We start from the raw sequence: 24,085 nt of genomic DNA, 5'->3' as shown, positions 1-24,085 counted from the left end.
CCTACTACTTGGATGGGACTGTAAATTAACAAACAAGAAGTCAAACACACTTAATTGAATAATTGTTTGTTTTTCTGCTAACTTAAACATTTGTGTCTTTCTAAATTAATTTGTGTTCTTCCATGTACATTTAATTTTTTTTATAAATAAAAGGCAAAACATTCACTCTTTATAATGCGCACTTTCTGCACATCTGATCAATGCTTACCCGAATAGGAAGACTTTTGAAAGGGTTCCAAAAACAGAGTCTATATCACCGTCAATAAGGATGCCACTTCATCAACTGCTTCTCCTTATCCTTTGTACTACCTTCTGACACAGTCAACACAATAAACACGGTATTCTTAGCTCAGAGGTTATGTTGTGTATTTACAGAGTGAGATTTGTACAGACACAATCCATCTGTTGGTGACACACAGCTCGATTGCAGCTTGAGAGAGTGACTCTGTTTTGGCTCACCAGCACAACCTTCAAGGGTGGCTCATTCGTATCCAATGACGTGTCACCTATATTTAATGATGACAGAGACAAGAAGACCAGGCAATGATGTTGAGTGACAGATAAGAGCATTGTGTTTCTACGCCATGCTGTTTGTCCAGAATTCTTGTGAACATGAGGGAAAATTGCCAGGCATGTGTGGTATGGCATTCTTGAAGTTGTGCCTTGCTATGAAGCCATTGGCTGATTCTTTAGGATATTTATTGTTAACAGTAATGTGATATGGTTTACGGTGGGATTTTACATTTTTTAAATACACATTTTTAGTCATTTAGCAGACACTCTTATCTAGAGCGACTTACAGGAGCATATTATAATGTTTACAATATAAAGTCATTTCACATAATACATTAATCATCGGGTGGCAGATAGCCTAGTGGTTGGAGTGTTGGGCCAGTGAACGAAAGGTTTCTAGATCAAATCCCCAAGGTAAAAAGGGTTAAAAAATGGGTTAAATGCCTATTAACTATATAGTTTACTGTTATAACTATAGTTATAACAGTAAAAGCTGTTTATCAGTTCAAATATGTCTCCTTCCCAAAAGCGTTGGGAACAATTTCACTTTATAAAGAAGTCTATCAAAAGGAAAAGTTGCCCAAAGACATTCTCCCAGTAAACTTCAATATCAGATTTAAACATGCCTATAGCAGGCCTAGGCCTATAGCCTAAATGACATTTGACATACTGTACCGTAGCTCATCTTTGTTGCTGACTGCCGGACGGTATGATTTACGGCCGGACTGTATGACTGACTAAGGGACCAATTCTGTTCCAAAAACGTTTCGTCTGTTGAAAAACGTTTAGCAACATAACCCGTTTACTCCAAACGAAAACGAGAGTTTCTATTGGACAAATTCAATTCGGCCCCTCCCCATTTGCTTCCGTTTGGTTCTTAAACGGCAATCGGTTTCCGTTGCAGGACGTAATGAATACACCCATTTTATGTTGTGGAAACCTTCCCGTTGTCAAATTAGAGTCGGTGAGCTGGGATAGACTGGGAGTTTGGTTCAGAGAAGGTCAGACATAGCCTACTGCCTGCCGGACAGGGCAAGAAGAGTAAAGACTGAATGTGGGACAGGAAATCTGACGTGAACCATCTACGAAATAGTATCCCAATTGTTTCATCCAGCAATCAAGGATCTGACGAATGACAAAGGTTGGCTGCGTAAACTTTGGCATTCAGGTCTGATCGTTTCTAAACCGGCCTGTTGTTGTTCGTGGAGGCTCTGAAAGAGAACATCATGGCAAGGCGGACTGTGCACGAAGTAACAGTTCAAGATGTACAGAAGAGGAGAAATCCGAACAAACACTATGTAAGTCCAAAAGTGTTTTTTCAGGAGAGGGCCGACCACGTCTGTATATTGTAGGAATGTATGTGTCACACCTATTATATTCGATAACATTTATTGTTTCGATAAAGTAAAAACAAAGAGAGTATCGAATTACATTTGACCAAAACAGTCGCTGGAAGAAAAAATTACAGTGCGACCATGTTGCATGCATCTAAAGAAAAGTGGAGTGAGTGGTTCGGGAGATGTTTAGCGTTGAAAATATCCAATTTATTTTTGCTTTCGAGACCACATGTCAACATCTGGAAATAACCGAGCACCAGGCATGCGCTTTTTCTCAGACTCTTGGTGTTGTTTGTTTTAATTTCCACTTTATTAGGCTACTGTAGTAAAATAATGTTACTATTATAAGTTGTTGGTTTGGTTTCTGATAACTTTTGCACACTTGGAATGTAGTCTACACCTGGTTATAACTTTATTAAATATTAAAAAACACACGACCAATATTGAAAACAGTTATTTCCAAAACTGCTGCCACTTTATTTTGTTATTTTACTATTACAGTAAACTATAAACAGTAAAAGTATATGCAGTATGCTGTCGGAGGAACGATAAGGTCACCAGTGAGGTTCGTAATGCAGTCCAGGGTATAATTTTTAAAATATTTTTATTTAACCTTTATTTAACTAGGCAAGTCTGTTACGAACACATGATTAGGTGTATGTGTATGATAGGTGTATGTGTGTATAAAACCTGACACAGACCTTTCAAAACATCGCGAAGGTAGCCTTCGAATAGCTGTCATAGATTTTGATTGGTCTAATGTCTATTTCAGAACGGTTGAGAGAACCATATATCTGAAGCGGAGAAGCGATGCATGATTTGAGTTACACTGTGATTGTTTGGGTAGTCCATCCCGAGGAGGTAAAACATCGATACAGTTACATATCGGTATATTATTTTAAGATTATATATCATATCGTTTTACAACTCCAGTATTTTTCCTTCATAACTTGTTCTCCATCTTCTTTTTAAACGGGGAGCCGAAAATCGAAATGCAATAAAATCACATTATCGAATTGCAAAACATAGAATCTTGAGAATCGCAAAACATATCATGTTGGCACCTAAGTATCATGATAATATCATATCTTAATTAAGGTCCCTGGCAATTCGCAGCCCTACTGCCTCCCAGGCCTTCATGCTCACCTACAGTATAGGCTACACACTGTAGTAGAAAACCGTGACCTCAGGTATTGGTATTTGTTGACCAGGAAGCATACCACTCACTCATCTATTCCCAAAGTCATTGTTAGCTCAGAGTACACAAGGCCTTGGCAGAGTGTTTGAACAAGGAATGCCCTTCTGCACACTTCTGTCCAGGACAGAGAGCAGAAGCAAGGCATGCAGTTTGAGACTGTCTGCATGAAGGTCCGGCACATTTATGTTTAGTCTTGACTACAACTTGTTGTGTTGCTCATTTCCATTACAATATTACCTTATACAAATGGACAGTACGCTTACTACAAAATTCCTGAGCCATCAGAATGATAATGAGAATGCCTTGTGTGCAGACTGCAAAACATGAAGAAGCATGCTTACAATATACAGTATTCTACTTTCTGATGGTGCTGTGATCAGTGCATCCCAAGAGTGTTTTTGTTGCTGCATCCAAGCATCCAAGCCACCTCAGCGTTTCTGTTTTGAATGATCTCTAATGCACAGTGAAAGGGTTAGGAGCTGAGTGTGGGCTGAGGCAGATGGAAGAATGTTTTCTTATTTCGATAACCACTCCTCAGTCTCCATAAAGGGTTTGATTTTTGGATGTATGATGATGATGTTGATGACTGGTTACGTCGTACAAAAATGTCCAGTGAGGTGCAGGATATAAAGATCTTGAGCTCCTGTGTCTCCTTCATCTGCTGGTTTACTGGTTGTGTGCCCTGCGTTGAGCCCTGTGTTTAGCATCTTCCACAGCGTTTCGTCTCCTGCAGGGAGGGCAGGGAGTTGGGCCAGGCCGAGCTGGCCCGGTCAGCTGGCCCGGCCTGGGACAGAGGCCAACAGAAGCACTCAGCCAGACACAATCAGTGTGGAGTTTCCGTCTGATAACCTCCCAGATTCTCTTTCTCACTTTACAAAAAAGAAAGTGTTTGTTGCACTTGTATGTCAAACACCAACAGGCCATTATTGAATGTTGACAGCCTGCAAGATGCTTTATTTTCATTCACTGTCGGGTTTAGTACTTTGATCTTAGGGTGGGTGATGCAAAATATGTTATATTTACCAATGGTTGGTTTCACTGATGTTACAAGACGAATCCCCAGTATTTCATGGCACCCATAAAAGCCAAACTCGGCGAAACAAATGCGTGTGCTGATATACTCCCTTAAAAGACCTTCGCTAAAAAAAAATGGGAAAACAACGGCAATAGTACTGTTTGTCCATTTTGAGACGCCATAGCCAGTACACACTTCCTCAAAATAGTCAGCATTATTCTATGATAGTTCTAGAAATCTGTCATTAATTTAGACGTTTTTGCAGAGGAGATCTTAGTCATGCAATTTCACATCTAACTAAGATGTTTGGTGCAGTATTTCTCAATGATAAAATGTACATGAAAACAAGTCGTCTCTTGTTGAATGACAACAACAACAAAACATTTTTTAAAGTATCCCTACTGTTGACCAATCACCGACGAAGGGGCAAAAACTTTGGCTACCGACTTCGGCTTGCCTCAAGAAAAAATGTCAGCCAAGTCCAAAGTTTAAAACGAACCAAAGCCTCACAAAAGGTTGTAATAATATATGCACAAACTCTTCCGAACTGTTTTGGATGGGAAGCATGCAGACGCCTTAAATGGAAAATACAGTTGGAATTAAGGAAACATACTGATAGAAACTTCAGGACAAAGGAATGGTCAATTTGCCTGTGTTTTTGAATCTGAAAAAGCACAGTATTGACTCATGTAGTGCAATGTTCTGCTGTCACACAGTGGTGGTATGTCATACAGTGCAGTCAGAAAGTATTCAGACCCCTTGACTTTTTCCACATTTTGTTACGTTACAGCCTTATTCTAAAATGTGTTACATATTTTTTCCCTCATCAATCTATGTACAATACACCATAATAACAAAGCAAAAACAGTTTTTTAGAAATTTTTGCAAAATAAAAACCTGGAAATATTACATTTATATAAGTATTCAGGCCCTTTGCTCAGTACTTTGTTGAAGCGCCTTTGGCAGCGATTACAGCCTCAAGACTTCTTGGGTATGACAGTACAAGCTTGGCACACCTGTATTTGGTGAGTTTCTCCCCTTCTTCTCTGCAGATCCTCTCAATCTCTGTCAGGTTGGATCGGGAGCATCGCTGCACAGCTATTTTCAGGTCTCTCCAGAGATGTTCGATGGGGTTCAAGTCTGGGCTCTGACTGGACCACTCAAGGACATTCAGAGACTTGTCCCGAAGCCACTCATGCGTTGTCTTGGCTGTGGCTGTGTCATTGTCCTGTTGGAAGGTGAACCGTCATCCCAGTCTGAGGTCCTGAGCACTCTGGAGCAGGATTTCATCAAGGATCTCTCTGTACTTTTCTCCGTTCATCTTTCCCTCTTTCGATCCTCCCTCGATCCCAGTCCCTGCTGCTGAAAAACATCCCCACAGTATAATGCTGCCACCGCCATGCTTCACTGTAGGGATGGTGCCAGGTTTCCTCCAGACGTGACGCTTGGCATTCAGGCCAAATAGTTAAATCTTGGTTTCATCAGACCAGATACTCTTGTTTCTCATGGTCTGACAGTCTTTAGGTGCCTTTTGGCAAACTCAAAGAGGGCTGTCATGTTCCTTTTACTGAGGAGTGGCTTCCATCTGGCCACTCTACCATCAAGACCTGATTGGTGGAGTGCTGCAGAGATGGTTGTCCTTCTGGAAGGTTCTCCCATCTCCACAGAGGAACTCTGGAGCTCTGTCAGAGTCACCATTGGACTCTTGGTCACCTCCCTGACCAAGGCCCTTCTCCCCCGATTGCTCAGTTTGGCTGGGCGGCCAGCTCTAGAAGAGTCTTGGTGGTTCTAAACTTCTTCCATTTCAGATTGATGGAGGCTACTGTGTTCTTGGGGACCTTCAATGCTGCAGACATTTTTGGTACCCTTCCCCAGATCTTTGCCTCAACACAATCCTGTCTCAGAGCTCTACGACAGTTCCTACGACAATTGCTCTGACATGCACTGTCAACTGTGGGACCTTATATAGACAGGCGTGTGCCTTTCCAAATCAAGCCCAATCAATTGAATTTACCGCAGGTGGACTCCAATGAAGTTGTAGAAACATCTCAAGGATGTTCAATGGAAACAGGATGCACCTGAGTTCAATTTCGAGTCTCATAACAAAGGGTCTGAATAATTATGAAAATAAGGTATTTCTGTTTTTTATTTTTCTACATTTGCAAAAATCCTGTTTTGGCTTTGTCGTTATTGGCTATTGTGTGTAGATCGATGAGGGAAAATGTTTTTAATACATTTTAGAATAAGCCTGTAACGTAACAAAATGTGGAAAATGTCAATTGGTCTGAATACTTTCCGAATGCACTGTATGTCTATTGTCCATGCATCCTTTGCAAGACGACAATTGTGTTATCCCCATGTGTGAGTAATAGACATGATCTTTTCCTTTTACACAGGAAATGATGATCTCACGGTGTGGGAAGGAAGTGATATCATATGAAAGGATGTCAGATCCATTCTGTAGAAACACCAAATTGAACCACACCATGTACCTAGTAAATTAATTTGTCTTCCCTTGAATCCACGTCATTATGGACGAGGTGTGACCATGAATCAGAAATGGAATCATCAAGGGATTACACCTTTGAAGCTATTATGGGTTTAACAGCATATTGAGGTTATTACACTGTTACCATGAATATATGGATCCATTTGAATTAATATGGGTCCTTGTCGTCACACCTATGCAGTAATAGTAACTATATGCTCTGTAAGAGTTAAAAGTTTTAAAGGTAACCCCTTTTGTTCTTTCTATCAGGTTTACATCATCAAGGTGTCTTGGTCTGATGGTAGCACTGAGGTCATCTTCAGGCGCTACAGCAAGTTCTTCGATCTGCAGGTGAGTTGGGAACAGCTATGGGAAAACAACTTAAAGTACAATCATACATGCACACTATATGGCTGCATTTTAAATGGCACCCTATTCCCTACATAGTACACTACTTTCTACCAGAGCCCTACGGCTATAAGCTGGGTAGTTCGAGCCCTGAATGCTGATTGGCTGACAGCCGTGGTATATCAGACCGTATTCCACGGGTATGACAAAACATGCATTTTTACTGCTCTAATTACGTTGGTAGCCAGTTTATAATAGCAATAAGGCACTTTGGGGGTTTGTGGTACATGGCCAATATACCACGGCTAAGGGCTGTGTCCAGGCACTCCGCGATGCGTTGTGCCTAAGAACAACCCTTAGCCGTGGTATATTGGCCATATACCACACCTCATCATTTCTTATTTCTTAAATATACCATTGTACAGGCCTACCAATAGGAACACAGTGTTTGTGCCGGGGTCACTGAACCATGTGATTTTGGTAATTACCTGCATATGAGTCGATTCGGAAAATGAACTAATGGAGCCCGAATAAGCTGAATGTTGATTTTAACAGATAACCACAAAAATAGAATAGAATGTCACACAGGCAGTTTACTGCATGTGGAGGGAATCTCCTCAGAGTTTCAGTTCCTTTTTCTGTGGCAATTGATCTCTATTAAAATATACCATCAATATGAATACTTGGTGTACATTGTGTCATATGGTCTGAGTGTAGATTAATGTAAGCAGGTAGGCCTATTGGAGATGCAGGGTCATATTGAGTCAGTGTGTATTTTTAAAATGGGGCATTCCCTCGTATGCTTTTCAGCTGCTTCCTTCTCTATTTAAAGCTCGGGGTGGGCTCTCAGAGTGGCATGTGAAATTCAGATAACCCTTATGATTACACCAGATCACATCTCCTGGTTTGGCCCATTGGTTTGGCCCATTGGTTTGGCCTATTGGTTTGGCCTATTGGTTTGGCGCTGGTACATGAAAAGGGGAAACAGTTCATTTATCATTCATTGAAATGGGCTTATGTCAATTCCTGTAAAGCTGTGGCTCAGACTACAAGCTGGCTGACCGTTTATGACGGTGGCTGGTAGTGTCATCTTCTGAGAACTAAGGACTGTACTGCATACAAAATGCAACACACCCTATCACCTGTAAAGTGCCCTTTTGACCAGAGTCCTACACTCATGTCAAGGTACTATCTGTCCCCATAGGAGAGCCCTTTGAAGAACCCTTATGGCTGCAGGTAGAAAACTTTTGGTTTTCATGTAGAATCCTTTCTAGAGGGTTCTCCTTGGAACCCAAAACTGGTTCTCCTATGGGGACAGCTGAAGAACCCTTTCGGAAACCTTTTTTCTAAAAGGGTAGGACCAGGTCCAGAATAGTGCACTCTCTAAGGATAGGGTTCCATTCGGGACACAGCCTGGACAGTGAAGGAGTGATGAGTCATTTCATCTGGCTTCTGCTCCTCTGACGGTACTGGCCCACCTGGATGCATCTCTCTGAGAGCCTGCCATAGTTGCTGTCTGTTGGTAAGGACATAAGACCAATGGGCTGGCCTGGGCTGAGCCGGTCTAGAATAGTGCTTCTCACTGTGGAACACGTCACCTGTTTGGCTGCGTCAATACTGGACTCCTCTGGTGTTGTACTGCTGTCTCACAATGAGGAAAACTATTCACACACAATCCCTGTTCCTCCCTTCCTCTGACTCTCCCTGGGCCGTCATCGCTCACTCCTCTCTGATGTCACTGCTGTCCATCCTGCAGGAGACAGCCTTTGTTTGAAAGTAATGTTCAGATGAACAGATCGGCTGGCAAACAAAGAACGATGACATGATCTTATGCCTCAATATAATATATGACCACAGAGACGGGTTGTCTCTTGCATCACATCCCATCAATAGTGGCTAATGCTGTTGGCAGACTTATGGCTGTCTCTCCGCATGCAGGCCAGAGGTCTGGGTTGATTCATGGTGCTGTGTTTGTCTTGTCCACAGTTCATATAGCTACAGTACATATGCCGATGGGGCCTAGTGGAGTCATCATAATACAGTCCTTTGATTTTGTCAAAATACTTTTACCTAAGTTCCAAATTCTAGCAGAGAATACATTTTATTGAGCTTCTCTGTTAGTCATTGAGTCTATAAGACATTGATGGAAGGCGACAAAGACAGACAGGCTGTTATTATTATGGTCTAGATGTCGCCTCACATTTTGTCTACTTTAATCTACCTGGTCCACTGATGGCAGCTGATGAGAGCTGTTACCTGTTGGTGAGGGCATAAAACAACTGTAACATAGTATTAGGCCAACTGCATCAAATGGAGCCGGGCAAACAAACCTCTGCACGTTGTTGTTTACTCCTCTCTAATTACTAATGCAGAGTTAGTACTTGTCTTTAGATTCCTAGACTTGAAGCCAGAACAGTTTCGTGAGCCATTTGAGATACAGTAGAAGTGGAAACACAGGGTAGCCTAAACAAAATTGCATGCAAATTTCATGATGTAAGTGCCTTGAACCAAAATGACTGATGCATTGCTTTGAAAAATTATGGAAAATACAGACTCTGTTTCCATGGCACTAAGTACTGTTTCCATGCTCTACATCTGTCCACGTTGTACTTAATATGCCCTATCCTTGTGTCTAAATTCCAAAACCACTTTCGAATAGATACAAACTCTTATTCCTATGCATTGGTGTGATGTAAAGCGGATACTTGACTACTGTCTCCCTCAACTCACAGCTGTCACATATTTTCCACATGTGGTAATCGAGTAACAAAACCCTTTTAATGTGGAAAGAGGACAATCCTCTAGTTGAGATCATAGGGCTGCCTGTTGTGAGCAGCGTTTTGCACAAAAGCTAAAGAGGCTCTTATTCTCTGGTGCACAAGAATTTGCTGGACCCGATTGCAATAAACTGGATCCCATGCTATAATTTTTGATCTGGAAACAATTAGACATGACATATGCCTTGACTTAGAAAATGCTGAACAGAAGATATGTGCGTTTGTAAATATAGTACATAGCAGTACTGTGCACTATGGAAATGAATATAAATAAAGGTAGATTTGAAGGGAAATCCAGCAGTTGACAATTGAGCGGTTTTTAATCCTGCTGGAATGCTTTGGAAAGGGAAAAGGAGGGTTCAAGGACCAAATCCATGTGGAAGACTTGTTCAGGATATGCATTAGTATGACTTGCCCATAAGCTCGCCTAGTAAAATGGCAAAGCTTATACACCTTTTCAAAATGAATTAAAATGAATTCAATTTCCTGGTATAATTTGAAGACAATAACCAAGAAATCCAATAGGGTATTATATTCTCCTTGACATAGAAGGTGATCTGTCATCCATAGACAGATAGGCTGAACCTTGGACTTTTTACTTCAGTAGGACAAATGAGATTGAGTAGTATCTTAATTCGCTCCACTCTTTTCCACCTTGCTGGCTTACTGGTGTCTCCTGCCTTTGTTTATGACTATTGAACGTTTTTTTTAGGCAATGTCTGCCCAGCCGTCACTATGCCAGACTTGAAATGTGAGAGTTTAGTTTCACTGCTCAGTTTTTTTCCCCTTTTTATATTTAATTTTCTCCCTTTTTAAAAAGGGTTTTGAAAACCATGTGCTGAGCCAGCACATTGCTTACAGGGCAGACCGACACAGGAAATGCAAGTCTAAACGAAGGCTCCTCACCTCACATGCTCTCTGTTGACATTGCTCAACAGCTAAGCAGAATGTTTTCACCAATTCCTATTGAAAACACATGACGTTGGTCTTTTTGAGTGTGATTCACTCATTTAAACCAATGTTTTCCAAAGCCTTAATATAAAATAACTCAAGTAAAAGTAAGTCACCCAGTAAAATTCTACTTGAGTAGAAATTTAAAAGTATTTGGTTTAAAATATAAATATGTGTCAAAAGTAAATGTTATTGCTAAAATATACTTAAGTATCAAAAGTAAAGTATAAATCATTTCAAATTCCTTATATTAAGCAAACCAGATGGCACCATTTTCTTGTTTTTTTTTTATTCATGGAGAGCAACGGTCCAACATTCAGACATAATTTACAAACGAAGCATGTGTGTTTAGTGAGTCCGCCAGATTAGAGGCAGTAGGGATGACCAGGGATGCTTGGTTGATAAGTGCGTGAATTGGACTATTTTCCTGTCCTACCAAACATTCAAAATAAAATAACTTTTGGGTGTCAAGAAAAATGAATGCAGTAAAAAGTACAATATTTTCTTTAGGAATGTAGTGAAGTAAAAGTTGTCAAAATATTAAGTCAAGTACAGATACCCCAAAAACCTACTTAAGTAGTACTTGAAATTATTTTTACTTAAGTACTTTACAGCACTGGAAATTCCAGAAAGAGATGTGGTTGTCGGAGGAGGCCTTTAACACTTATTCAGGTCCTGTTTTGAGAGGGAGACTCAGATCCAGAGAACAAAGGCCTTTGTGTCTGATGAGACTGACTGATGTAGTCACAGAAGAGGATAGGAACCAGATGAAGGATAACTGTCCATCGCAAATTAACTTAGTCTCTGATCAAACAACAATTTGCTGCCCAATTAATTAATTAATTTGATGCAAAATACTTATTTTAAGTAGCTCTGGATAAGAGTGTCTGCTAAATGACTAAAATGTAAGTTTAACTGTGTATCCATTTATTCTGTTAGGTGTAGTGATGGAGGAGTCGTGTGATGATAACCCACCGTTACTCCCCTGGCTGTGATGTCATACCTCCCAGCAGACATCACAGCTGGGACCCTACATTCTTTGTGGTTTCCTTGTTTACTCATTAATGTATTAGTCATTAACAGCCCTTTTTTTTCGTCTGAATTAGTCAGCTAGCTAGATTCATCAATGAAAATACGTGGAATCGATGTCTGTGCCCAGTGGGTAGTCCATCACAACTAAAGTTAACAGTACCTCAGTAGGCCTACCATTGCCAAGAAAAAGTCTGTCAAATGAAGTCAGTATTTACTATTGTGTTGCTAGAACCCATTAAACCCATTCTCAAGGCATTAATGTGAGAGTTATGTGTACATGATGTAACTGGCTGTCTGCAGCAGAGACGAGGCTACATACTCACCTTAGTCAGATGGCTGTCCTCATCTGAGACATCAGCTCTGATTACAGGCCATAGACAGGGTGTTGGAGCGATGGTAGAGAGACAGAGTCAGTTAGGGTGTGGCTCCCTGCTAGACACATGGGAACAATTACAGAGTGTGTGGGGGTATTCTCTATCTCTCTCTCTCTCTCGTCATAAAGTGAAAGGAGGATGTGTGAAAAAAGGCCTCTGCCTCTTTCAGTCAGAGGTCTTTTGGAGTCTTTTGAAGGAGTAGTGGAGCTGGAAGTTTGATGTAGAGCTTGGATCAATCAGTACCTCCCCTAATTGCTGTCTACAGGATTGGTATTCTTAGTTCCCTGCTGATCTTCTACTTTTTTCTGCACTAGTCAGTTCTTCTGTTGCGTTTGTTGGGTCACATTTGTCGAAATAGCTCAGTACATTTTCATTCCACATCGTGGATATTATTGGGTCTATTGGGATATATAATGATGTATTTTAAAAAATATAATTAAGATGTACACTTCAGTTACAGATGTAGGATCTTAATTTGACCTACAGTGCATTCGGAAAGTATTCAGACCCCTTGACTTTTTCCACATTTTGTTACATTACAGCCTTATTCTAAAATAGATTACATGTCAATATATATATATATATATATATATATATATATAAAAAAAAAATTAAAAAATCCCCAGCAATCTGCACACAATACCCCATAATGATGAAGTGATAAAAAATGTTTATAGATATATCTTAGCAAATGTATATAAAGTATTCAGACCCTTTGCTATGAGACTTGAATTTGAGCTCTGGTGCATCCTGTTTCCATTGATCATCCTTGGGATGTTTCTACAACTGTGGTAAATTCAATTGATTGTACATGTCTATATATAAGCTCCCACAGTTGACAGTGCATGCCAGAGTAAAAACCAAGACAGGATTGTGTCAAGGCACAGATCTGAGGAAGGGTACCAAAACATGTCTGCACCAAGAGCACAGTGGCCTCCATCATTCTTAAATGAAAGAGGTTTGGAACAACCAAGACTCTTCCTAGAGCTGGCCGCCCAGCCAAACTGAGCTATCGGGGGAGAAGGGCCTTGGTCAGAGAGGTGACCAAGAAACCGATAGTCACTCTGATAGAGCTCCAGAGTTTCTCTGTGTAGATGGTTGTCCTTCTGGAAGATTCTCCCATCTCTGCAGCACTCCACCAATCAGGCCTTTCTGGTAGAGTGGCCAGATGGAAGCCAGTCCTCAGTAAAAGGCACATGACAGCCCGCTTGGAGTTTGCCAAAAGGTACCTAAAGGACTCTCAGACCATGAGAATCAAGATTCTCTGTTCTGATGAAACTAAGATGTGAATATTTGGCTTTAATGCCAATAGTCACTTTGGGAGAAAGCCTGGCACCATCCCTACAGTGAAGCATGGTGGTGGCAGCATCATGCTGTGGGGATGTTTGTCAGCGGCAGGGACTGGGAGACTAGTCAGGATTGAGGCAAAGATGAACAGAGAAAAGTACAGAGATCCTTGATGAAAGCCTGCTGAGAGGATCTGCAGAGGAGGTGTGGCAAGCTTGTTGTGTCATACCCAAGAGGACTCTAGGCTGTAATCCCTGCCACAGGTGCTTCAATAGAGTACAGGGTCTGAACACTTAATGTAAATGTGATATTTCAGTTTTTTTATTTTCAAGAAATTAGCAAACATTTCTAAATACCTGTTTTTGCTTTGTCATTATGGGGTTCTGTTTGTAGATTGATGAGGGGGAAAAAACGATTTAATCCATTTTAGAATAATGCTGTAACCTAACAAGATTTGGAAAAAGTAATTGGGTCTGAATACTTTCCAAGGTACTGTATATTGTTACAGTAAAATAATATTTTGTTCATTATATTGCTTGATCGATCTGTGGTTAGGCTATTAGCTGGCAAAAAGTAGGCTACATAAAAAGTGCAATACTGTTAACATAACCGTGTGTTAGTGTGGGTTTTCAGTGAATTTACAGTATGTAAATCACAAACCTCATCTGAACATTCGGTGCAAAAAAATGATCAGGAACAAACTATTTATGAAGCTCCTACATCTGTTTAATGATTGTCAGTTGGAGCATATAGAATTCTGCATAATAATTGACTGGGTTCATGACGGCGTTTGCGTCTCTCAAGAGCTTTCATAGATTATTCACGTAATAAACATGTTTACATCTGATTTAGTAGCCACTGGGCATTTGGGACATTAGGTGGAGCTTTAGTTTCTGGAGAGATGAAGGGTTGCAAATTGTAGGAAAGCATAGAGGAGAATTATGGATATCGAATGAGGAGGTGCAGGAAGTAACAATGTTGACAGTAAAGTAGTCGTGTAAGCAGGTAGAGTTTAATGTGATGTTAAAGTGAACAGTCAGTGATGTCATTAGTATAGTCAACAGACATGGTGCTATTAATTAACCATGATTGAAATCATTAGAGGGATATAACAGTACTGATAAATCATGTCAATAATGAACATGGTATAGAAGGTCCTTTTTACTCTGACTGGAACATTCTTCACCTCCTTGATATCCATCCTGTCTTTGGATCCAAAGTATTGGAGCACTCTGCCATAACATTACTCTTACCTCACATGTCTTCAGTGCTCTCTCTTCTCTGCTTTCTTTGGCTTCAGCCACCAGCAGACTGTTATGGTTTCTTTAACTTCCACCGACAGCCATTTGCATTGTGACTATAGCTTTATGTCGAGTTAATTTGCACAGCTGCATGTAGACTGTGCATTGAGGCCAAGAGCTCTTTGCTGGTGACTGGTCCAAAGCCATACTGCTGAGTGTCATAGCAACATTATAGCACTGTAATAACAATGAGTTATATTATAGTACTCTCTGTTGTAAGGTATGACACGTGTTACTGAGAAAGCTTTACAGCTAACTGTACTGTCTTTTAACTGGTAGTAAGGCCAGTAGTAAGACGTGTTAGAGAATCAGAGGAAATGCTCCTTCTCTGTGCAAGTCAGATACAAGCCCTTCTCAACAAGCCCGAATCCACCCGTCTATTTATCCAATCTCGACTCTGTATGGACAGGGCTCTACGCTGACCCTTTTTTACAAGAAGCATGTGTGCACGCACCTAAGTTGAAAAATGTAGGCGCACACAAATACATTTGGGAGCACTATGAAAAATATTTGAGATATTAAAGCTAGAATCCTTAATTTGTCTAGGTGTTCCAAAATAAAAATGTCAGGTCGCACAGCAATATGCAAGTAAAATGGTCGCTCTGTGGAGCCCTGATGGAGAAGACAGGCCCCATCATATGCCAGTGTTTCCATATGATGGGCCAGTAGTAATTTTCCACGAGTGCAGGAACCAAGATGCTCTAAACAGACTGTTTCAACATCACCAGCCCTACTGGCCAATCAGATCCCTGCTTGCTGCCCACATCATCAACCTAGTTGAATCATTTTAACTCTAGTCTGTTTGTTTGTAGAAGACGGAAAACAAAAACATGAATCTAGTATTTGTGAGGTCTGTCTCTAATCTATTCTTCAACACAAAGTGAATAATTCCCCCCCCCCCACCCGGCCAGATATGTTTGGTTTAGTTAGTAATACTATGGAGTATGTATGCCGTTATTTCTTGTCATAAAAACCCAGTTGGTTCTGACACTGACATTCCACTCTAAGTTTAATATAATAGGAAATGAAGAACATTCCTCTTTTATCTGGCAGCACGTTTGTTCTCTTTGACCCCACTCTGGTTCTGGAGTACAGCCTCGCCGTCACGGCAGACAGATGCCATTATTCTATCAGATTGATGTTAATGTACTTGTTTCGTTTTTTATCCAGGCTAGTCAATTAAGAACAAATTCTTATTTACAATGAGGACCTCAGTTACTGGTCTCACAATAGGGTGGCTGTCTTGAAAATCCTACCCTGTCTTTCCCAGTACCTCTTCATTGACATTTCTCTGTATGCAAAGAAAGAGCGGTGTCCCTTAGAGACCTTTTCTCTTTATGCTCCATGATATTTGACTTGTAGTTCTGGGTACTAGGCTATTGGCAACTGTGGCGGCAGGTAGCCTAGTGGATAGAGCGTTGGGCCGGTAACCAAAAGATTGCTGGATCGAATCCCTGAGCTGACAAGTTAAAAATATGTTCTGCCCCTGAACAAGGCAGTTAACCCACTGTTCCCTGTTAGGCTGTCATTGTAAATAACAATTTGTTCTTAACTGACTTGCCTAGTAAAATAATAATATCAGTAGGTATGTAGAACAGTTTTCAGCTACTTTCCTCTTTTTAATTTATAGACATTAGAAGTCATCATACAGGAAGTTCAATAAAGATTTTTTCTGAAGCAACATTGTGCAGAACCCCTCAAAACGGCAAACTGCCGCTTATGGTAAATGTGAACCACCTGGGTTCTGTTGTGGTGGACCAGAGTGCAGAGCATAGTTGATGGGTTGGCTCAGTCAGCAGGTTGGCCAAGAGTGACTGGACTGAACACTCCTCAGTGCGTTGTTGCTGTGCTGAAAGAGAGGGAAGGAGAAAGGGCTTCAAGTTCATTGGTTGACACACCCAGGTGTCTTTTCACTCGCCTCCAGCTGCCAATAGAATACAGCTGGGGCCTGGAACTTAAAACACAGACCTTCAAACTGGGGGAGGGGGGGTTATTGGCTAGAGTGTAGGAACATAACCTATAGCACTGTGGTGGGATCACTGGGAGACAGAGAGAAAGCGGCACACTGGGCTTTAAAAGGAGAAAATAAATATTTTTAAATTCACTATGTCAGTGGCTCTTTGCTAACAGGCCACGAAGCATATGTAGCCTAGCTACCTCAACCAAGAAGAAATACCATCTGTTGTGTGAATGTCTTATCATTGGCAGAACCACTCCTTTTAGGAATTGCTGAATTGTAAAAATGTACAACCCTCTCCCTGCCCCATGCAGTGATGTTGTTGTGTGATAGCATGTGTTGTTTAACTCCCTGTGTTGCTGCCACTGTGCTTTCAGATGGAGCTTCTGGATAAGTTCCCTGTGGAAGGAGGGCAGAAAGACCCCAAGCGGAGAATCATCCCTTTTCTACCAGGTAAGAGTATAGCCCTTTCCATGACTAAAAGAGCCACATTTGACCTCATGGGTGGAATGTTCTTAAAAATATATATAATTTCATAATTAATGTGGGAAAAAATGTTTTAATTATCCGGTGTTTCAATGTCAAACAGTTTTGTTATAGTTCAGTCTTCTGTGATGTAAGTAAAGTGTAATATTGGGATGCAAACTCAACATTCTATACATTTCAACTCTATGTCCGACATGGTACAAGTGTCCTCTTTTTGTTAAACCCATAACCATGAGGCTGAGGGTTATACTTTTGTTTCAAGGTAGTTTTGTTTAAGACTTCCACGAATCAGTCTGTGACCCTGATTTAGCTCACGACAGGAAAGTTTAAACAACACACTGCTACTGACTGACAGTCCCAGCTCATGTGGTGCCGTCAACCAAGCAGCAGAGTTAACAGAGAAGAAGAAAGTAAGAGCTGCTACGTTGCACCCTGTGAAATCCACACCTCTCATGAGCTCACTATTTCCCTTACCGAGCACAGTTTTGTTTTTCCGTTTATATACTGAATGGCAATTTTGTAAATTGCTATTCGTTTTAGTTCCTCCCTCCAATACTGTCCATCGAACACACTAAGCAGGAGGGGCCCAGATTGAATTAAGACTGGACACATGTATTAGCAACTCTTGAAACAAGGCCATTTAGTGTCTCATGAGAGTAATCCATGTGAGGCTTATGGGGAAGCCTCACATGGAGGTCTAGGACTGTAGAACTCAGAGAGACCGAGAGGGAGACGGGGAGAGAGAGAGAGGCAATGAGGGGAGGAGACTAACCAGGGAGACTAGACCACATTACTCCCACAGTCTTTTCTTCTCCTCCGTTGATTCATATATTGTTGTAAATGCTTTAGACATGTATATTCATTGCTCATACATCTGTGAGAAAAGATTCATTCTGAGCACTCAAATCCCAAATAAAATAAAATAGTATTTATCATCATAAACAACAGGTGTAGTGTAACAGTGAAATGCTTAATTTACTGGCCCTTCCCAACAAAGCAAAGAGAAGGAAAAACAGAAATAAAAATAATAACACATCAATTGCTTGGCTTTATCCACAGGGTACCGTAAACAAGTCGACGTGCAGGGGTATGAGGTAATTGAGGTAGATATGTGTATATATAGGTAGGGATAACGAGGCAACAGGATAGATAGTAAACGGGAACAGCAGCGTATGTGGCGCTTCAAAAGGGTCAATGAAGATAGTCCGGTTCGCTATGGGTTAACTATTTAACTAGCTATTTAGCAGTCTTATGGATTGGGGGTAGAAGTTCAGAACCACGTTTAGGTTCTTTCTGTATTCTAAACTCCCACTAGTTCCATTCCCACAGAGTAGACGTCAACATCCAGGCCTGCTGTTTTAAGTTATGTTTGTCTCCCCTTCTTGAATGAAATGAAATTGAAGTGAACAGCTCAACATTTTTTCAGGTGGTTCCCATCTGAACTCCTACGTCTTCCCCTCCTCCTTCCTCCACCCCCTCGTCGTTCAGAACAGGACCAGAAAGACATTCTGTTAGCTGTCTTGTAGTCACAGACTGACTTCTTCAGCTCTTTACAAACTGTGGCATGGCCTGATTTGCACAGCAGATTTCTGTCTGCACTCACAACCACATGGTCAGGGCAAGCAGTCTCAGACCAACGGGCCAATCTGGTCGACTCAGACCAACGGGCCAATCTGGTCGACTCAGACCAAACCAACCAGACACGGAAGTGGTTTTCCTGTCAGGGCTTTGGTTTGTACTTCAAGGCCTCTCGTTTTTTTTTGTTCACTTCTCTGGCCTCTTAGGATCAGCAAAGTGGTTCTGTTTGCATCTGCAAAATGTTCGCTCAGTGTTTTCCTGCCTCACTGTGGTTATGATTCTGGATATGAGTCGCCAGTCGACTTCTTCAACTTTGTGAAGGAAAACAGTTGATCAACTGTTGACAAGAGGACTGACAACCTCAGTGACTTTCACAACCGGAGCTTCTGTATGTCAGCCTCCACACACAGCTTCCTTTAGTCATATCAGGAGCAAACTTGCTCTTTTGACTTCAAACATGCCAGCTACACAAATGGTTCCATGGAACTGAATAATTCAATGGAACTAAATAAATTGGATCCTTCTATTGTCCTTAAGCAGCCCATTTTTATGTCCACATGTGTAGCAATATCATATTGTACAACCGTTAGGTTTGTACAGAGAAATACAAACATTGTATTTTATTAGATTTTTTTAAAATTTATTTAACTAGGCAAGTCAGTTAAGAACAAATTCTTATTTTCAATGACAGCCGAGGAACAGTGGGTTAACTGCCATGTTCAGGGGCAGAACAACAGATTTTTACCTTGTCACCTTGGGGATTCGATCTTGCATCCTTTTGGTTACTAGTCCAACTCTCCAACCACTATTGTTGTACTTGAGTGTGGTGTGCCGGTAACATACTAGGCCTTCTACAGCAGTGTATGAAGTGGCTGTATTCAAGCATCACCATCTGGGACCTCTGTAATTACTAAACACACCTGCAATCTATCTAGCCTTTCATTGGAAATATCTCTTCCCAGCACTCTGCCTCACACTCTTTTCATGAGCCAACTCTGTAAACATTAGTGGTGGAGAATGATTGCAGATGTTTAATGATAGAAGAAACACATTAAATTTTTTTCCCTTGTTTGTGAGATCAAGTTGAACGACTAACCAAACGTGGTTAGGGAAATATCTTATTGGATGGATCTAGTCTCCCAAGAGGACAGATTTGTTGAATATTTAATATATTTTTATTTTATCTCAGCTCTTAATGATTGCATCCAGAACAAATGAGACATCAACTAAATAAAGATTTTAAACGATTGATATAATCATCTTGCCATTCAATAGGGACACTACTGTTTCACATCAACGTTTCCTGTGGCCTTCCTGACCTGGGGTGTCTTGTGTTGAGTAGAGAGCCTGAGAGAAGAGGCTCCTCCATGTTCCCGCTCTCTCTGTTCCATACTTAGTCTCTCTCTGTTCCATACTTAGTCTCTCTCTGTTCCATACTTAGTCTCTCTCTGTTCCATACTTAGTCTCTCTGTGTTCCATACTTAGTCTCTCTCTGTTCCATACTTAGTCTCTCTCTGTTCCATACTTAGTCTCTCTCTGTTCCATACTTAGTCTCTCTCTGTTCCATACTTAGTCTCTCTCTGTTCCATACTTAGTCTCTCTCTGTTCCATACTTAGTCTCTCTGTGTTCCATACTTAGTCTCTCTGTGTTCCATACTTAGTCTCTCTGTGTTCCATACTTAGTCTCTCTGTGTTCCATACTTAGTCTCTCTCTGTTCCATACTTAGTCTCTCTCTGTTCCATACTTAGTCTCTCTCTGTTCCATACTTAGTCTCTCTCTGTTCCATACTTAGTCTCTCTCTGTTCCATACTTAGTCTCTCTCTGTTCCATACTTAGTCTCTCTCTGTTCCATACTTAGTCTCTCTGTGTTCCATGTCTCTCTCTGTCCCATACTTAGTCTCTCTCTGTTCCATACTTAGTCTCTCTCTGTTCCATACTTAGTCTCTCTCTGTTCCATACTTAGTCTCTCTCTGTTCCATACTTAGTCTCTCTCTGTTCCATACTTAGTCTCTCTGTGTTCCATACTTAGTCTCTCTCTGTTCCATACTTAGTCTCTCTCTGTTCCATACTTAGTCTCTCTCTGTTCCATACTTAGTCTCTCTCTGTTCCATACTTAGTCTCTCTCTGTTCCATACTTAGCTGTTTGTTACCCAGCTGGCCACTCTGGTCACAGAGTTGCGATGAAGTCTGCCTGGCCCAGGTTTGAATCTGTACTGTAACAGCAGCAGACATTTTATTTTTCCCTAAACAGGCCTTTCGTCGACTGAGCATGTGGCACATACAAAATGGGTGGGAAGTGTTGAGTCAGCACTTTTCCCTTGACCCAGAGAGCTTATACTTATAATATAATACTTAATACTTATATATCACTTTGTACGGCTTAGATGTGCCCGTGTTAGCAGTCTTAACAAATATCATAAGCCCCTTGATGAGGAGATACAGTCACTTCTAAGATCTCTCTTTTTGACCTGATATTTTGCTGGCCTGACTTAATACCTCGGTCCCATGGCTCTGTAATGTAAATTTACAAACGGGTCCTACATGGTTAAAAGGAGAGAGAGGTACCAGTCTGCTCCCAACTTCCTGCATACCAGAAAACTTAATAGGTTTTCTGAGACCTATTTGTATCCATTTCTTGTTATTGTTCCAGTGACCCAAATCCAGACTCCCGGCGGTGGCCATTTTTGTGGCTGTGCGATAAGAACGGAATATAGATGCCATCCACTATATGATAACGAAGGCCAACAATTCACAGTGCACTTAATGGCTTCCATTGTGCTGTCAGAGTTGGGTTATTGATGAGGCCACTGTATTGGCCTAAGATAGTAGCTGTACAATATAATGGACTGGACTGCAGTCTTTACACAAGCCCACTCTATGAAGACAAGTCATTGTCCTTCACAACTGTAACATACATACTGTATGTAAGCCTACTGTTACCATTCCAAATGGGAGTAAAGTGAGTCAGTCTTTAGTCTAGATTAGTGTGTTTCTTTAGGAGCACAGTATCAGTTGGACCTTGAAAGGTTTCAATAACATTCCTGAATGGTTAAATGTTCATGTAGCCTACATGGTATACTGCAGGGGAAGGTATCCAGTGTAGGCTTTTTAGAAAAAGTCAGTACAGTATTTTCAGGAAAAACCGAGTAGTGTAGTTATGGAGTATTTATCACGTTGTATGCCTGCTTGTATAATTGCCACAACTACTGTGAATTGACACCATTGAAAAGGAAAACAAGTCATGAATACTCATACAGTTTGAGCCTTCATCCTTGGAAGACATAACCAGTCTTTAGAATCTACAGTTTTTCTTCTGCCTTCCAGGGAAGATCCTGTTCAGGAGAAGCCATATCAGGGATGTGGCCATGAAGCGCCTGAGGCCTATCAACGAGTACTGCAGGGTGAGTACTGACTCATCTGGTGGGGAAATTCAGGGGTATTAAAGCTTTCACACTCGTCACCCATCGTGGAAGAAACAACAATAGGGCCCAGAGAGAAACCTGGAGGGTAACCAAATCCTTGAGTTTTAGGACCATATCTCTGTGGTAGATAGAGGTCCAGATTAGAGCTAGGAATGCATCCTTGAGCCTGCTTCCCATAGCCTTCCCTCACGTGGTTTACTTCACAGATCAAATTTGAACATTTTAGTCATTTAGCGTACGCTCTTATCCAGAGCGACTTCCAGGAGCAATTAGGGTTAAGTGCCTTGCTCAAGGGCACATCGACATATTTTTCACCTTGTCGGCTCAGGGATTTGAACCAACAGAACTCTAACCAATAGGCTGCCTTTCTGCCACCCAAAACAATTGAACAAGGACTCTTGTTGTTTAGAAATCCAAGTATGTTATCTGTGATAGGCACAGCAGTGAGGGCTTTCAGATAGCATGGCTGTCAGAGTGAGACTGTTTTGAATTCCATGCACTCACCAGCTATGATTCCCAGAGGCCAGAGTCACATCTAGTTCCACTGACCTGTCATATCCATTCTCTGCTTTGCTTTAGTTGATGTGTTTCTCTATACAAAGACCCAATACACTTGGATTTTAAAAATTTATTTATCCATTATTTTACCAGGTAACTTGTCTGAGAACACATTCTCATTTGCAGCAACGACCTGGGGAATAGTTACAGGGGAGAGGAGGGGGATGAATTAACACCCCTACTCTTACGATAAGTGCCATGGTATATTTAATGACCTCCGAGAGTCAGGACACCCATTTAACGTCCCATCTGAAAGACGGCACCCTACACAGGGCAGTGTCCCCGATCACTGCCCTGGGGCATTGGGATATTTTTTTAGACCAGAAGAAAGAGTGCCTCCTACTGGCCCTCAAACACCCCTTCCAGCAGCATCCCATCCAGGAACTGACCAGGACCAACCCTGCTTAGTTTCAGAAGCAAGCCAGCAGTGGTATGCAGGGTGGTATGCTGCTGGAATGTTGGAAACATGCATATTCTCTATGTTTATCATTGCCCAATGGAAAATATAAGATAACAAAATCAGTCATCCTCAAATATATTTTCTTTTGGAATTAGACATTGAGGAAACTGAAGGCAGTCTGGAACATGGCTGACTGAGAAAAAACAAAGCAGAGAATGTGTTTTGCTCTTTGTGGGAAGGGAAAGAAGAATCCACCTCTGTGGCGGGCAATAGTGGTGCTGTGGAATCTCTGTGGGAAGCTATCTGTCCACTATGCAGTGCAGAGGTTATGAGCAGTGCTGAGCTAGCCCCAGTCAGCAACATCACCAGGCCTTGTGTTTCATTTTAAAGGGCTGCCCTATAAACTGCCTTTTTTGCCTGGTAACTTTTTTGCAAGGTGGTCATGCTCAGTCATGCTCTTAAAAACAACATATTCCCTGGCATGTTGCAAGAGTGCCTTTGTTTATGAAGCCAGGTCACTGTTGAGAGAGATGGGGTACACATTAGAGGTCGACCAATTATGATTTTTCAACACCGATACCGATACCCCTTATTGGAGGACCAAAAAAGCCGATACCGATTAATCTGCCGATTAAAAAAAAAAAATACTATTAAATGATTTATTTGTAATAATGACAATTACAACAATACTGAATGAACACTTATTTTAACTTAATATAATACATCAGTAAAATCAATTTAGCCTCAAGTAAATAATGAAACATGTTCAATTTGGTTTAAATAATGCAAAAACAAAGTGTTGGAGAAGAAAGTAAAAGTGCAATATGTGCTATGTAAGAAAGCTAGCGTTTGAGTTCCTTGCTCAGAACATGAGAACATATGAAAGCTGGTGGTTCTTTTTAACATGAGTCTTCAATATTCCCAGGTAAGAAGGTTTAGGTTGTAGTTTTTATAGGAATTATAGGACTATTTCCCTCTATACCATTTGTATTTAATTAACCTTTGACTATTGGATGTTCTTATGGGCACTTTAGTATTGACAGTGTAACAGTATAGCTTCCG

General features: G+C 41.1%; 1 protein-coding gene across 3 annotated transcripts in view; it reads left to right on the top strand.

Annotated features, from left to right (window-relative positions):
- Positions 1-1,426: 1,426 nt before the first annotated feature.
- The window catches only part of sh3pxd2b (SH3 and PX domains 2B), a 52,890-nt gene continuing 30,231 nt past the window's right edge, over positions 1,427-24,085 (top strand). For all 3 annotated transcript variants that reach the window (XM_064982274.1, XM_064982273.1, XM_064982272.1), the window contains exons 1-4: positions 1,427-1,811; positions 6,822-6,902; positions 16,956-17,031; positions 21,968-22,044. In XM_064982274.1, the coding sequence (XP_064838346.1) occupies positions 1,740-1,811; positions 6,822-6,902; positions 16,956-17,031; positions 21,968-22,044 (306 nt within the window). In that variant the 5' untranslated portion in view covers positions 1,427-1,739. The remainder of the gene's footprint in view (positions 1,812-6,821; positions 6,903-16,955; positions 17,032-21,967; positions 22,045-24,085) is intronic.

Source organism: Oncorhynchus masou, chromosome 12, assembly GCF_036934945.1.
Source record: "Oncorhynchus masou masou isolate Uvic2021 chromosome 12, UVic_Omas_1.1, whole genome shotgun sequence".
NCBI classification, from domain to species: domain Eukaryota; kingdom Metazoa; phylum Chordata; class Actinopteri; order Salmoniformes; family Salmonidae; genus Oncorhynchus; species Oncorhynchus masou.
The sequence above is the reverse complement of the archived record's forward strand: the minus strand, read 5'-3'. Positions and strand labels throughout refer to the sequence as shown.